At 39.5% G+C, this 15,665-nt stretch overlaps 3 protein-coding genes across 3 annotated transcripts; all 3 read right to left on the bottom strand.

Moving 5' to 3' along the window:
• Window positions 1–68: 68 nt before the first annotated feature.
• mcur1 (mitochondrial calcium uniporter regulator 1) lies at window positions 69–4,329 on the bottom strand. The gene is made up of 9 exons (XM_084033276.1): window positions 3,954–4,329; window positions 2,761–2,874; window positions 2,544–2,647; window positions 2,015–2,116; window positions 1,617–1,658; window positions 1,383–1,454; window positions 1,161–1,214; window positions 911–1,025; window positions 69–611 (listed from the first exon to the last, which is right to left on the bottom strand). The coding sequence occupies exons 1-9, from the start codon at window positions 4,228–4,230 to the stop codon at window positions 556–558; spliced, it is 936 nt and encodes a 311-aa protein (XP_083889402.1). The 5' UTR covers window positions 4,231–4,329; the 3' UTR covers window positions 69–555.
• Window positions 4,330–5,341: 1,012 nt separating this feature from the next.
• rgs9bp (regulator of G protein signaling 9 binding protein) lies at window positions 5,342–8,895 on the bottom strand. The gene is made up of 3 exons (XM_084034377.1): window positions 8,437–8,895; window positions 6,728–7,034; window positions 5,342–5,765 (listed from the first exon to the last, which is right to left on the bottom strand). Exons 1-3 carry the CDS (start codon window positions 8,530–8,532, stop codon window positions 5,389–5,391), a joined length of 780 nt encoding a protein of 259 aa, XP_083890503.1. The 5' UTR covers window positions 8,533–8,895; the 3' UTR covers window positions 5,342–5,388.
• A 634-nt stretch (window positions 8,896–9,529) lies between these two features.
• Window positions 9,530–15,251, bottom strand: LOC311028877 (kinesin-like protein KIF20A; the record flags this gene model as incomplete). Its single annotated transcript, XM_084033674.1, has 18 exons — window positions 9,530–9,843; window positions 10,059–10,178; window positions 10,271–10,368; window positions 10,483–10,606; window positions 10,833–10,998; window positions 11,198–11,337; window positions 11,710–11,889; window positions 11,964–12,132; window positions 12,265–12,411; window positions 13,182–13,244; window positions 13,325–13,436; window positions 13,529–13,705; window positions 13,827–13,902; window positions 14,004–14,188; window positions 14,281–14,419; window positions 14,546–14,665; window positions 14,839–14,934; window positions 15,147–15,251. The coding sequence occupies 18 exons, from the start codon at window positions 15,249–15,251 to the stop codon at window positions 9,628–9,630; spliced, it is 2,433 nt and encodes an 810-aa protein (XP_083889800.1). The 3' UTR covers window positions 9,530–9,627.
• Between the last annotated feature and the right edge of the window lie 414 nt (window positions 15,252–15,665).

The raw sequence follows: 15,665 nt of genomic DNA, 5'->3' as shown, positions 1-15,665 counted from the left end.
ATTAAAAAGACCATCAAATATATCCCTACACAAAATGATCAATGCAAGGAGACACTTCATGTGTTGCATAACGTTTATATTTATTGAAAATTCATTTTATTCAAATAACTGTTAATAAATCTTCTTAAAACATTTCTGACAAAGCATGAAGATAGAAACAAGGTAGATATCTGTGATAATATGCTGGTAAAAGTAGAGTAAAGTGGTTTAGAGTCACACTGACCCCTCTTTCCTTTGGTTCTCTCTATAGCTTGATATACATATGCAAAATAAATACATGACATTTTTAAAAACAATAACTTCAGTGTCAAACAGTATTATCTGAATAAGTGGTCAGTATTAAACTGTGTGTAGACAGTTAATTCCTATCTGAATACGAAACTGGACCGTCTATAACACACACACATGCCATTCCTCCATAACTCCTACTCAAAGAATAAGATCGCACCAATGAATGCACACCCTCTGACATAGAAGAGATTTGCTCTTTGACTGCTGTTATATTCAGGGGATGCATTGAAAGTGCTTATTTGAGAATCATTATCATAATCCTTCTTACATCCAGATGCGATAGAAACCCAAGACCACAGTGAGACAGGTGAACACTGAACCTAAAAGAGAAAAGGTCAATCATTAGTCTACTTGCTTCAATATGTCACTGACAATCATTTACATTTTATTTTGCCAAGTACTTTTATAACTGCTCTTACTATTTAAATTTAGATTGTCAAAAGTCAATTAATAATGCTTTAATGTTCAAATTGCTCCAGTTGTACGCATATTAAAAGAGTTTCTTCCCCACAACAATAAAGACTCTGAACAGTTGCCATTAAAAAGTAATTATTTAACAGCCCACGTTCTCAAGACTTTGACTGGTGATTGTACGTAACAACAATGCACAATATCCTACCTGCAAGGTACTTTATAGTATCCAGTTTATGAGACTCTAACATGGTTTTCAAACCAGCCACTTCAGTGTCTATTCTCATGTTGGTCTGAGTTAAATGACGATCTTGCTCTGCAGACTGTAAATAAAAAAAAGAGGCAATTAGACAGAAGCCTTACATTTGGTCTAACATATTTATAGCAGACAGTGCAAAAGCTTAGATGTGATAAGATAGGAAACATAAGTATTGTAGGTGTACTGCACAAATACAAACCATTTCCATAATCTCAGTGCGCGTTTCTAGAAGCATCTTCTCATGCTCTACTTTCTGAAAATGGGAAATAATATTATATTTAAAAGAGAAATACAAGAATTTAAATTTAGACCTGTTAAAAATAAAGTCAATATCTAATATTACATATTGTAAGTGCACAAGTCAGGATGAAAAAAGACCCAGCAAATCTCAAAGACGTATTTAATGTTCTCAAACACTTACCAATTCTTTTGCACGACTTTTCTCTAAATTCATGTCCATAATAGTGTCTGAGCGCACTTTATTCATGACATCCTGCGAGGTGTCAATGGAGATACACAAAGGAAAGTCACAACAAAACAAGAAATGCAAACATCATGGATGACAGAAAAGATGATGAAATGCATCTAAATTAAAGTTTCTACCCTAAAACTGAAGACATGATATGATCTGAGTAAATCAGAATTGACCACTTACAGCCAGTTGGACCTTGAGCTGCAATAATTGGATCTTGAGTTTCTGGGAGAAATGTTAAAAAATAGAAAATCTTTAGTCACAGCACACAGAGTCATTCATGCAAGAACATCTTCTACTCCTTTATTTACTGGCATAATTGATTTCTATCCATCTAAATTCATTTTAATTGTGCATTTTCTTTTTAAATCAGATAATTGCTTTGACCATTCAATTGTCTAACTGAAATATATTATATGTTCTTCCTCTATGACTTGCAAGTGGATGATTCAAGTGCATGTTGTTTCGTCAAAAGTCAGTTTCTGTACATGGATGTAAATTCAGGGACAGAGACGGTCAGTCAGATGCAATGAAACATAACGTTAAGGAAACAGCCTAAGTCTGGTGATTAACACACTTACCTCACTCTCTGCCAGTAAAGTAGTGAACTCACTCTTCTCAAGAATTATCATGTCCTTCTTTACAGATGCTATCTGAGACATCACAGTCTGAAACATGATCTCCTGCAAAAATCACACAACCAACGCAAACGTGAAAAAAGAAAAACTTTGTCATGCAAATTACTCAACTGGACCCAAAATAAGAAGATTTCAAGATAACTTGAAAGGCCTTGAATCATTGATTTATCTTTCATCTCACACTAAATCTCAACACTGTCTTAATATGAGCTACACTCTGTTTTGCTTGATTAGCATGTCTTTAGAAAACCACCACATCCACAAAAGATGGACAGTTTTCCAGGATATTTTTTTATATGCATGTTTTAAAAAAACAAGCAAACAAATTAAGGAAAAGCTGAATCTCTATGTATGTATATGACATTTCCCAGTGACTGGAGGCACAGAGAAGAAACAAACAGCAGGCAACATCAAGCTTACTTCTGTGTTTACAGTAAATGTACTATATACAAACCTCCTCCTACAGTCTCACCTGCTGCACTTTGGTTACCATGTCGTTATAGATGACATGCATGTTAGAGTTGGTCATCTTCACCAGTATCTTAACCATCACCTCAGCTTGCTGAGTCGTGAAGCCTGTCCGTGGAAAATGTGCAATTACATGGATAATTTACAGCTTGTTATTGAGGAAGCAGACTAATATTTGACTTTTTTTAAAGTAACAATGTAAAAAAAGAAAGAAACCAGACCGTTGTCCTCAAAGAGTCGTACCACCGCATGGGTATCAAAAAAGAGTTTCCCGCGTTCAGACGGCGGTACATCTGGTTTCAGATACTGGGAGGCTTTGATGGAGGTGCTCAGCTCTGAAATCAATGATAAAGAAGATGGAAGTGATTATCCAAGAAATTTAGTATTAATTTACCGGGGCACCCGCATTTTAAAGATTACTTTTCCCCTCCTATCTTTTTGCTATACAAACTGTATGTCACTACATATTTTTTAACATTACACATTTTCTGTATTTATGTAACTTCTGTCTTGAAAATCTTTACAAAAGCAATGTAAATGGTACATCCTAAATAATGTTTCTAAATGTTTCTAAACTGTTTTTCACAACTCCGTGTAACACACTTCTTCGTCTGGATATTCCTAAAGCCAGACCCTGATGATAAACACGCAATGTTTTTAGTACAAACCTCTGCCCACATCCCCACACTGTATTTACGTTATTTGCCTCCAGGCCTCCTTTTCAGGTGTTATTCTCCTGTTGTGTGAAAGGCTTACCAGTTGACTAAATTATTGTGACATTTGTGAATTTGTCCAACCTGTCCTCACCCGCCACCCAGCCTGATTGTTGTTGTTGCAGTGGACATCATTTTGGTCCACTTTGTGTACTGATGGTATTTTTCCTTGCTCAAAGATTTTAAGAAGGCAATAAAAAAGCCTTATTGATCATGTTGGTATTTAGTTTGTTGCAGCAGTAAAAAAAAAGTGACATAAAATGTATTATTGAAACAATAGCAAAACAGCAAAGAAAACACAGGGAAATAAAAGTTTATTTATATAAAATATCCACCATAAAACAACTGTGCAGAGTGCTGGAGTGTTCTTCTAATATGAAACATTCAATGTGAAGTATGGGCTATAGTATGGACTATGCAAATACGTGATTATTAATATGAGGCTCCATTATATAAAAGAAAATTGCCAATTTTAAGGTCATTCATAATTCACATGCAATGTGTACAGACGGAAGAGTGATGTATTTGTAGTTTGTCAAATCTGGGATATTAAGAAGGATGTAGAAGTTTTAGCTGATGCATTTAACAGTTCACACTGATGCATTTTTGCAACCATGGCAGCAGTGCAATTAGATTACTTTTATTTTGACACTCAAAAAAAAGAAATACAAACTGCAACATGTGATCAAAAGAAGAGTTACCTCTGACGGACATGCGTGTCACCGCAGAAAGATGCATAACCTTCAGTCCACTTGGTCTCCCTCTCCATGGCGGCTTCTCAAAGTTACTCACAGCTGGAGTGACGATACGCCGGACACACGGTGATGTGTTGACAGCTGTCAAACCGGACATGTTTGTGGAAATGGCCGCTGGAACAAAGCGTCTAACTATGTATCGATTAGAAGAAAGCTCATAGCGCCTTTCTGGGCGGTTAACACCAAACCGTTTAAGTCGCAGCTGACATTGTTTAAACACCATCGCCAAGGCTTGTGTTCCGCCCGCAGTCTAAAGATCCCGAGCATATCACTGTCTAGACAGCGTTGAAACTTCCCACCCAGTTACATTCAACAATGAATGAAGCCGACAGAAACGTCATACTTAGCTACGTCCGGTCAGACACTTCAAAATAAAGCTCGGCAGGAATTAAGCTGGGGAAACATAACTTTCCAAAATAAAGTTCGAACAATTGTTGAAATGTAATTTATACGGCGCTATTATTTATGATATTAATGTATTTTACGATTCAATTTTACTATTCCACTCACAACTAACGTGCATTACATATTTGCATAATAATAAAAGAACAGTATTCAATGGTATGTCTAATTTACATCTGATGGTTCAGTTTGTATTTCCTCCATCTTTTGAGATGAATATTACAAAAACATTTTATTGGGTCATCTCACCATAATAGGTTTTGTTTCTTCATAACAAGGCATGATAACGTTTTACCCATAATTACAGTATCCAGTATTAAACGTACATAAAAAAAAGTAATTTTATTCCATTTAAATTTCTGCACATTTCCCGTTGCCTTGCATAGAATGTGTTGGTGCTTTACCAAACTACTAGTCGATAAAATTAATTGAAAACAACACAGTGTCATATCAAATTTGATACTTTTATAATGCATAACTATACATTTCAGTTCTCTACAGCACAGATTATATACACAATAAGTAACACAGAATTTAAAAAAAGCTTCAGTCATTGTAGGTGAATAGTCTTCTTATTACAGTACATCAACTAGAAAGCATCAGCACCTATCTTCTCAATGGCAACGAGGAATACAATGTAACTTTTTTTTAGGAAAGGATAATGTACTGTATAGAACAAAGGGAAAGAGAAGCTCCATGGTTTTTACAATCGGGTAGCAAAATCAACCACCTAACCTTACATTTAGTTAATTATTATTTAAGTGTATGGGAGCTTTAGATTCACTGCAGATTTTTATTTTGGTGATTTTTTTAGACAAGGTAGGCTATCTGATGCACTAGTTGTACAAAAAAAGTACAAAATTTAACCTTATTTGGAATGAGTATGTAAAGAGAAACCAACTGTAAGTGCAGTTGTTATTTTTGTCAGTGTTACTGAGGTTTTACAGAAAATAAACAAAGTTGTGTATTAAGGTATTGCTCATGAGAAAAAAAATACACAGACGGATAGAGTGGATGCCACCAAAACAACAGCAAACAGCAATAAGAGCACAAAGATTTGACTGCGCTGGCATAGAGGCTGGGGTCCAGGCTGCTCCTCATCAACAGAGAGCAGAGCCAAGGAGGCGCTGTCCGTGCTGCTGAGCGGGTCTGCATACTGTGGACCAAGGGGCTCCACCATCCAACGCATCACGTTGACTTTCATTTCCATGTCATCGATCATGTGGTCAATTTGGCTGATCTCCTGCTCCATGGTGCAGTGCTCCTGGCTCTCTAGCCCAGCAGGCAGGTTTGTGTTCAGAGCTTGGTTCAGGTCTGGCAGGCTGAGTGCCCGGGCTGCTACTTCACTGCCTCCTCCTGCATTTCCAAAATGAAAATTGGTCAAATACTTTCCAATTTTCATCCAGTCAAACATGATTTAACTGATACCAATGTTGTCCAAATCTAATGCAGCCTTATACGAGTGTTTCTACTCTTTTCTAGAATTCAGTCAGTGAGGGTATGCAAAATCAGCATTTCTTAACCTTTTTGAGTCAAGTATTCACCTGCCAGAATAATCACTTTGGTGTTCACAACCTGCAAGTTTTGCACACCATAAAATACCTCCTCCAAAATGACAGTGGAACATGGCCTCTCTAAAGCAGATGGTAGGTCATGAAGGTAGGATTTAGTGCACTGCTGTTTTATTAGATTGCATCAGTTTTACCTCCCAAAATACACCCAACAAAGAGCATCATATCTTTTTGATAAAAAAACTGATCTATTTTTACCAGTTGTTTTTCTAAATTCATAACATCGTGCTTTGTTTTGCATAACTATAATTTAAGATGATCATTTGCATATCCACATTATTGAGCTGATGTAGCCTACTTCATTCAGGGGTGCCGCTAGGGATTTTGGGCCCCATGAAAAGAATCTTTACAGGGCCCCCCAACACAGCTGCAAATTTTTTTGATGCTATTTTACATACAATCTGTGGCGCTGTGTGACACCGCAGGTTCGCTACCTGCAGCTGATCCAGTGGACTGAACCATTTTACGTAAATAGAGGGGGGGGGAAGGGGGGGCCCTGCAGGCGTTGATGTTTCCAAAACAAATAAAGTTATTGTTACCAGGACATGGAAAATAAAACATTTGTGATTATATGTTAGTTAATTACTTAGTGTCATTATTTTTTCTGTATTATAATTTCATCATCATTAGGGGCCTCTCTGGGCCCCCCTCAATCAGGGGCCCCCCCTTTTCGGCGCCCCTGACTTCATTTGACGAATCTACCCTCTGAAATACTATTCGCATGTAAAATAAGAGGCTATAATTTACCTTGTAGGCCAGTTTGCACCAGGGCATCAGGGTTGGCCAGACAGAAGATTTCACCCACTTTAAAAACTTTGCACATATCAACATGGAGGAGCTCGAGGCTGGAAGAGAAGGCCACCCAGAGGAGCTCCATTTGCTTACGCTGCCGCTCAGGCATGCTCTTGTTCCGGAGATGTGCAGTAAGATGACTACAGATGGCCACTGCCAACGTTTGGGCCTTTTCTCGCGTTTGTCGCAACTCATCCCGTAGCTGCAAGCTGTCTGTGCACCCACCAACACATGAGGCCAAGTGCCGGTAACACGCCACCACCTGTGTGGAGAAAAGGAAATAAAGGTTTCATTGTGTTCATTGACTTGCAAGCTTCAGGAGAAAGTAGGGGGACCTAAAACTGTGTTGTCAACCAACACACCTCAGTAGTTGCTTGGAGAGAAAATGTGTTTCAGTGTCCTTGCTGGAAATCTCAGAGAAGTGATTACTTCCTGCTAGCTTGAAACGGCTATATTTAACAGATCGGGAAAAGTTAGGTATCCTGCACCTATCAACCCTCTGAAGGACTGAACACATTCATATCGCAAGTTTGAAATATGTCCCTTAGCCAATGTTTACAAGACAAATCGGACAATTAGGATACATATCAATGAATCATGTAAAACTACTTGTAATGTGTAAAATGGGAAATTACATCCCAACACATTGTTTTATGAACAGGCATTAGCTTAGCCCTGAAGGATTAGTAGGTGTGGCTTCAATGAATAAAATATTACATTAATCTCATTATCATTAATCTATTTCTAGATAAGCCAAAACAACCTTGTGCAGGCAGAGCGTGGACAGAGGAGAGAATACAGCAATGATAACTACATATGCTTTATTATTTCTTTGATTGGTGTACAGTGCTTATTAATTGGCATTTATACTTTCCCATACAGTATTTGTAAATTACTTAAACCATGGTACTGTCTCACTTGTTCATAATACGTATTTTATTAACCAAACCTCATACAGTAGATTTGTTCATATAGTCTTAAATGCCCACTCAGAGTCCGTTACGTGCCAGCGACTTATACACAGTATGCTTATTAAAATTACAAGCTCTACTAAGAAATATAACTGCAAATCAAGAAAATATTCAGTACTTAGAAAAAACAGATTTATTTCAGACTTTACATAAAGATATATCCATCATATGAATTAACTTGCCTTTAACAGCAAAAATATGATAGTAATCTATAAACTACCAACAACTGCATGCGTGTCAATAACAGACAAAATGTCAGGCATAGCCATGGCATTATCTAACGCAGATGCTGGAACGGTCACGAAGATGCAGTGGACCAAGAAATGGTCGTCAGTGAGAGTGCTTTTCTAGCCACAGGGAGAATAGAAAAAAGAAAAAGATGCTCGGATGTCTTTTGTTTGTGTTGTCTGTGAAATATTAACACAATAGTTAAAAAAGTGAAGATGAAATAGTTGCTGATGCAAAACTGGAACTTTCTTATAACACAACATGCTGCTTATAAAATACAGTGGACGGTTGGTGTGTAAAAATACTAATGCTTCATATTAGATGACAACCTGCACCTGCTTGTTCAGTTGTAAAATAAGGAACAGACTGAAGCTATGATAATAAATGTTATACAGCAGAGTTTCACTTCTTTATGTTCTAAACAGTCATGGAATAAATAAATGGTTCAAACTTGGAGCAGTTTACCTTCATCAAAGAATCCACCAGAGCCTTTCCATCAACCAAAGCCTTGTCTGTGTCATCTGTGCCATCGTCGCCTACTTTGTTATTTACAAGTGGCATGAGGATGACTTGTCCAGAGTCTCAGACTCTGCCACAGCAGGCAAGATTTTGGCCCAGCTCCCCTTCACTTCTCCAGCTGCCCCTGCTCCTCTTCTTCCCCTGGAAGCTGCTTCATTCACCGGCCGAGCTTTGAGACGGACTCAGTTCCAGAGACGCATGATGCACTGCCAATCCTCCACTCCAGTGACTAATTTGCATTTACCGCTGCCAAACATGCTTTAGTGGCTGAAAAATGTCTCACAAAAAAGAGCCAGAAGTGGGAAAGTCAAAAGGAATGAGGGAAAAAAAGTGCAATAAACAGATGCCAGTCCTAAGCAAGGTGCTAATCTTGTGATTGACCCCTTTGCACTGACGCAGGCCAAGACGAACAGCTAATCTTATTAAGCATCACCGAGACCAGAGAGATATAAGTGCAGCTGGCTGTCTCTACCACACTCACCCTTCACTAACTGAGAGGAGGCTGAGCTCTGTTACCTCAAGCACACCACACTGGATACACCTTATTCACTCAACTGGAGGTCAATACGCTACATTTTACTGGCACGTTGGAAATATTAGTGATATAACATATTGTATTGGTTAAGAATGAAGGGCAGATTGGGTGTAAAGACGGACTAATAAGCAAATTAAATAGTGATGCACTTAAGAGATTGACCATTGTACGTGGTTTCTTTGTCCCATCAGGGTCTTTTGTGGTTCACTTTCCCCTCAGGCTCTACATAATGGACGGCCTCATTTGACCACGTTGATTCAGCGTGTTCAAAGCATGAGTTCCCTGGCGTGACGTTTCTTTAATAGGGTATTTATAATGGGTTTCTATGTGCAAAAAGCATGCAAGAAATATAACGCGTGACCTCATACCAATGGAGCTTAGCTATCCAAGAATGAGGAATTGATATCGTATAGATGAAGAGAAATTACTTCATGACTTAATGTTTGAACAACTTAATTTTATTAAAAACAAGAACATTAAAATATAAGTACACACACCCTCTGAATGAATAAAATTATTGGACACACTCAGTTTCATTACCAGATACCCTAAAAGTGTCCATATTGAGTTTCTATTGAGTGTCCATGTCAATGCTAGGCTTTTCATTGGTATGAAGTCTTAATCGTTTTCCTGAGTGTTCGGCCCGTTGAAGCCTTCCGAGGAGAAGTCACCGCCTCCCTGATGTTGGCAAGCAGGCCTCGCTTGGTTTTGGCCTTCACAGGGGACTTCTGGGAGAGCTTGGCAAGTTCTGCTTTTAGTGAGGCAATCTCCCGGTCCTTTTCAAAGTTCTGCCGTAGAATATCCTCCATGGATTTTGTCTTTATGCAAAACAATGGGAAAAGAACACACCTTCAAACCACATACAATAATTTCCACCATGGTGAGTTCATGTCGAGTCAAATGGCTCAATAATTGTTCTTAAGGCAATTATGAGTATGATTTTAAACTGCATTGTTTCATGACAGTCTAGGTTGTTTTTCAGTATTCGTGTACCAGTCTCCACTTTGTTTGCTCCTCCTTTGAATCACCTCACCTGATCATCAGTCTTCCTCTGCAGAACCTCCAGATCAGCTGATTTCTCCAGGAAACCATCTCTGACCATCTGAAGGGTTACACTAAGCTCCATCAGCCTCTTTTCTAGGGTCAAAATCAACTGAACGAAACATTAAATGTAAAAGTGAGGGCATGCCCTTCTTGAGCCAATGTTACATGAAGATACGTAATTAAAAATGTTGTCCAATTTACCTGTTGTTTATCATCACACATAGTCTCTATGGCGCATTTCTCCTTGTAAAGCCGTTTGTATCGCTCATCTCCTGTGGGGAGAAAATGAGCTGAATACACTAAAAAAAGTTCAAAAGAAAGTGTCAGGGAATGAACCACCTCGATTTAAAACAGAGTTGCCTATATTTCCTGAAAGAGGAAGGTGCAGAGCTGTGTGTATGAATGGACTGAACCTGCTGCGTCGGTCACTTGAGATGGTTGCGTCTGGCACGGCCGGTTCACTGTTGGAACTGCACACACTCCTCCTCCACTACTGGATATTAGGGTCTCTAACTCTGACACTTTACGTTTCAGGGCCTACACAGACGGTGATAAACAAATGACGTTTTAATGACAACCTCAAAATTTCACAGTGTGTTTTAGTGCCATAACATGACAATACCAGATTACCATTTAGCCAATTTGACTATTCACAATTCAACAACTGAATAAAGCCACGCGGATTTGAACGGTATTATTGCATTCTTGTTAACGTTAAAAACACTTCCTTCCAGACCCGTTATTAGCCGATTAAGTGACCAACCTCCACTCTATCCTGTTCGGCAATGAACTCATCGAGAGGCACGTAGTCATCCTCCAGGTTGTTCATAGCACACTGGTAGGCATGCTCTTTGATAGCTTCCTTGTACATCTCAAACGTGTTCTCCAGCTTTTCTTGGTAGCCCTCCTTCATCTCTTCGATCTGTCGACTAAACATTCAAGCAAACCACATTTTGATCTTAAAGGGTTTAGTGAGGAAGATCGTTGCTGACCCCTCACCATGGTTGAATGAGGGGGTTATGCATTTAGTAACAATTTGCCCAACAAATTGAAAAACAAACAGAACTGCAGGCATACAACACCAGAGATACCATGCTTCACTGGCCTTGTAAATGAAAGATAACCTACATGCGGAGTTCTTCACTCTCCATGAGCTGTTGAAACATGGCATCGCCCATTTCCTTCCGAATCTCCATCTCCTGAACCAGGTTTCGTCTTCGCTCGGCCAGGAATTTTATCCGTAGGCTCTCAATCATATTTACAAGCTCCTAGGAGAATGAAAGTAAATCATTTACGAGAGATAACTTGGATCCGGAGAGGAGAAAATGAATAAATTAACCAAATGGCAATCCATCTCGTAGGGGCATTACGGGAAAGGTCCGAGAACCACCAAAGTCATTAGGATTCATCCTCTGGGTAAAAGGAATGTCTGCATAGAATATGACAGCAACCCAATAGTTGAAACATTTCACAAAAATGCAACAAATAATGGAGATATTTCAGAATTAAGTGGTAGACCCCTAAAGCTATGAATGGCAGAATGGCTAAAAAAAAAAAAAAAAATTGCACTTGGGGTATGTCCTATAAATGTGGAGAACAGTGCATCTCTGATACATTTATGAATTTGACAGGGAATTTACAGTCTGTGGCAGCAAAGACATGTTTGCGTCGTCTTCCTCATCGAGCAGCTCATCCTCAGACAGGTAGCTCTCCAGGGCCTGGCTGTCAATCTCCCCATTCCTCACCAGAGGCTTGCCATCACGGCCGACCAAACAAGGAGCCAGAGACTCCAGATGCTTGTCTGGGATCACCTGCACCACCTACAGCAAGCACAGGTCAGATTAGTGGCGCTTGTGGTCCAGCTCATTGCACAGCATCATGTACTCGGACTCACCTGTTTGGCAACAGCAGAGAACTTCATGACATGGAGGGTCTCGTCGTAGGTGGAGGCACACTGGTTAATGTTGACGATCATAGATGCTCTTCCTTTGCCACAGAAAACGGCCTGGAAGAGCTTGGTGAGTTTACTCTCTCTGAAAGGAATGTAGCTGCTCTTCATTCTGCTGAATGTCACAGGAGAAAATGAGGAGTTGAAACATACAAATACTTCAAAATCACCTCCGATCATTGCCGCCTTGATTCACTTTGTCAAGCAATAATATTTGGAGCTGGTGACGAACCAGAAGCCACTGTACCTGTCGGTCTGATTGTTGCGTAGAGCGCTGATGCACTTCCCCAGAATGAGCAGGGAGTTGTTTATGTTGCCTGCCTCCTTCAGCCTCTCCCCAAATGTCTTCGTTTTGTTGCATCTTTCTGAGCCGGCCAGGTCACACAGAGAAAACCTGAGAAAGTGATTTTCTGTATTATAGCTCCCTTCATGGTGCTGGACTGGAGTTATCAGAGTGGTAATCAGGCTGACAAATCAAGTACAACGACTGAAAATGTGGGCCGATAACTCCCGAGCAGTCAATCAATTCTCATGCCTCGTGTTCATTCCCTCCTTTTTGGGTGAATTTTTGGTTTAAATTGTCTGCCGTCTTAAAGAGTCGTTAGACTTAGACTTGTCTTTATTGATCCCATTGGGATGACTCCTGCAAGGAAACTGTATTTCCAGCAGCTTACAGAAAACTTAGCCAAATAAATATAGAAAGTAAACAAACGGTAAACAATAAACTCAGCTAAATATAGAAGGAAAAACAATAGACAGTAAACAATAAACGCAGCTAAATATATACAAATATATATAACGTAGAGAAAAATTATAGAGGATAAATATAAATAAATACAGATAAAATAGAAATAAGACAAGTACATTTACTGTAACAGTTACTGTAAGCTCTTGGTATTGTCATTTTGATCGCATTATTTTCCATATTAGCTACCATTTTGATTTCCATATTTCTCCAAGAAACTTGCTTCAGTAAACATTTGTATAGTACATAGTCCTTAGAAAGTATATGCAAATAGTTTATACCGGCAAGCTTTTGGCAGTGAAACACATGTGCTTCCTTAATGCTCAAACATTAAGACAATGAAAACTTGAACAAATATAGAAAAATAAAATACACTATACAAACAAACTGGGTGAATATTCATGATGCCAGATACATACTCTGAAATCCTTTTAACTGCACTGCCATCGATCTTCAGTAACTTCATGGTAAATATGCTGTGGCTGTAAGGAAAGCTGGTTTGAGTTATAAAAGCAGAAAATGACAAAAAACTACAGATGTAATAATTAAAAGAAAAGTTTGCCTTCTGCTTGACGACTGGTTCATCTTTGTGGCTGCAGCACTTCTGTTTTTGTTTCCGAACTGTAACAGTTTGGAGGCTTCGCCAAGGGTGTGGATGTTAATCCACCGGAGATCTGAAATCATTTAAAAACAGTCGTTCTTCTTTTCAACATGAAGACCATCGCTGATCTATTTCCACCAACACCTGATGAAGTCATGCACGCACCTTTTACGTAAGCATTTCCAGCACCGTCGTCACAAACTCGAAGAGAAGCACGTTTCTTGGACTTGGAGCACAGGGACGATTGAAGCAGATCATAAACGCACTCATTATAGATTTCGAAGAATGCCACCCATACGGCAAACTGGCTGCTGCCTGCCTCTGTTGGGGAGCTTGCCAACACTAATAAGGTGTAGAAATTAGAGAAACGGAAAAAGAGGAGGAGAGTTAGTTCACACCGGAACTATTTCAAGCTTAAACCCTTTTTTAAATGTTTGTTAAGTGTATAATTTGTGAGGACTACCGGTTTGATCGTAGGACAAAGAGGAAGATGAGGTGGAGGACTGCAAACCACCACTGGCTCTGAGAGGATCACACTCCTAGATGGGAGCAAAGAAATGTGTATGTTTAACATCACCTGCATTCTGGTCTTATTCATTTTTAGTTAAGCAAACATGCAAGTTGGACAGAATTCTCTCACTTCTTTGACTGAAGCAAAAAGGGCAGCTTTAGCACTTCTCTCCTGCTTGACTTGGTCAGGATCCAGATATTGTGCATCATTCCTGAGGTAGGGCTTCAGGTCCATCCCCTCGTACCGATGGCCTCCAATGTAGTGAAAGGTGGCGTCCAGCACTCGTGGGAGTATGCCCGGATCTTTTGGAGTTCCTGAAATGTTTCGCAACATACTTAAGAGCGGCAGGAGAACTTCATAGCACTTCTGACGGTGTATTCAAATGTTGCTGTGCTTGCATCTTTACCTTGGATGGTGTAGGTTTTCCCAGCATTGGTTACACCGTAGCTGAATATCAATGCATTCTTTCCATCCAAGAAGTCAGACATCTGGCTTTTGACAGTGTCCTCATACAGCTTGGACTGCGTCATCTCTGGGCCAAAAATCTAAAAAAGGCCAAAAGAAAGATGGTTGGAAATTATTGCGCGTTTTATGAATAGGCGTGAACATGAACTTGGAACATATGTCCAGGAAGTAGAGAAACAGGACTTCAAATTTCAAATGTTGCAGACCTGTGAGAAGGAGAATTTGTGGAGTGCCGTGCCGATGCCCTTCTCACTGCTCTTCATGGTGGCAGAACCTTTTGGTGCTTTCAGTGTCACAGTCTGGCTGTTTTCAATTACTACACAATCCTGAGGAAGGAGGAAGTTTGTATAACTGCATCAGAGTTATGGCTTTTGTGTGTTTTGCAGGTCATTAAGTCTGTGACATATGTAGGGGGGGGGGGGTCACATTTATTGACATGATTATTAGCTCCTCTATTAAGCACTAGGTGGAGTGGATGACACATTTTCATATCCTGTACCTGATCCTCCTTGTCAGAGAGTTCCTCTTTGGAGAAGGGCCTGACTCTGAGGTAGACTCTCATGGTCTGCTGCTCAGCAGTACCTGGCGGCTCAGTCTACAGACAAAGAAGACAACCAGACTACAAATTACACCTCGTAAAGAGGAGCAGAGTTTTAGTTTAAATCTCAGTCCTGTTGGACAGTAAATGGCATGGTCAAGGAAATCAGAACAGACATCCTTAGTCAGTTACTAAACATCATGGCAGCATGAAGTGAAAGACAATCTGAAATGTATTCTTTCATGAAAACCAAAAAAAAAAAGCATTACCTGCTGGGATGAAGTGCTGTCAGAGAGAATATTACAACAAGTCAAGTCCATGTCAACAGGCTGGGAGTTTACGCTGTCTTCGTTGGTCAAATGGACTGTACTCATCTTGAGGCTGGGCAGCTCCAACTAATCTATTAACTCATGTATTAATGACTATATGTGCTAAACAAAGTTGTGATCAATGGAGATTTAACACCTGCCTGACTCTTAAGAAGACAATTCACAAGATATTTGGACCATAAGACTTATTTCACCTACATGTAGGTCTGATCTGTCCTGCCACTGAAAACCAAGGGGGAAATTGTAATTAGTTTTAATTGAAAGCAGGTGTGACGTCAAGCAAATCACCAGGAATGACAACCAGCTTAGAAGTCTACTCGACTTTACTGGGTTTAATGGTGACCTATGGAAAATCACTATCTGAGGATTAACCTCTTAAAATGTTAAAGTTATGGAGATGCCTTAGATGTTGTGGTACTTTAAATTAATAACCAAATAACACCAACACTTGTATGAATA

Source organism: Eutrigla gurnardus (genome assembly GCF_963514095.1).
Source record: "Eutrigla gurnardus genome assembly, chromosome: 18".
Classification (NCBI taxonomy): domain Eukaryota; kingdom Metazoa; phylum Chordata; class Actinopteri; order Perciformes; family Triglidae; genus Eutrigla; species Eutrigla gurnardus.
The sequence above is the reverse complement of the archived record's forward strand: the minus strand, read 5'-3'. Positions and strand labels throughout refer to the sequence as shown.

What these genes read in the sequence shown, in the direction of transcription:
- mcur1 (XM_084033276.1), bottom strand. Translation starts at nt 4,230, where the DNA reads ATGGTGTTTAAACAATGTCAGCTGCGACTTAAACGGTTTGGTGTTAAC. An exon ending in ACGACTCTTTGAGGACAACG is followed by an intron (nt 2,648 to 2,760) that starts GTCTGGTTTCTT and finishes TTCCACGGACAG; the next exon opens with GCTTCACGACTCAGCAAGCT. An exon ending in GCACTGAGATTATGGAAATG is followed by an intron (nt 1,026 to 1,160) that starts GTTTGTATTTGT and finishes TTTTATTTACAG; the next exon opens with TCTGCAGAGCAAGATCGTCA.
- rgs9bp (XM_084034377.1), bottom strand. Translation starts at nt 8,532, where the DNA reads ATGCCACTTGTAAATAACAAAGTAGGCGACGATGGCACAGATGACACA. An exon ending in TGGTGGATTCTTTGATGAAG is followed by an intron (nt 7,035 to 8,436) that starts GTAAACTGCTCC and finishes TTCTCCACACAG; the next exon opens with GTGGTGGCGTGTTACCGGCA. An exon ending in GGTGCAAACTGGCCTACAAG is followed by an intron (nt 5,766 to 6,727) that starts GTAAATTATAGC and finishes TTGGAAATGCAG; the next exon opens with GAGGAGGCAGTGAAGTAGCA.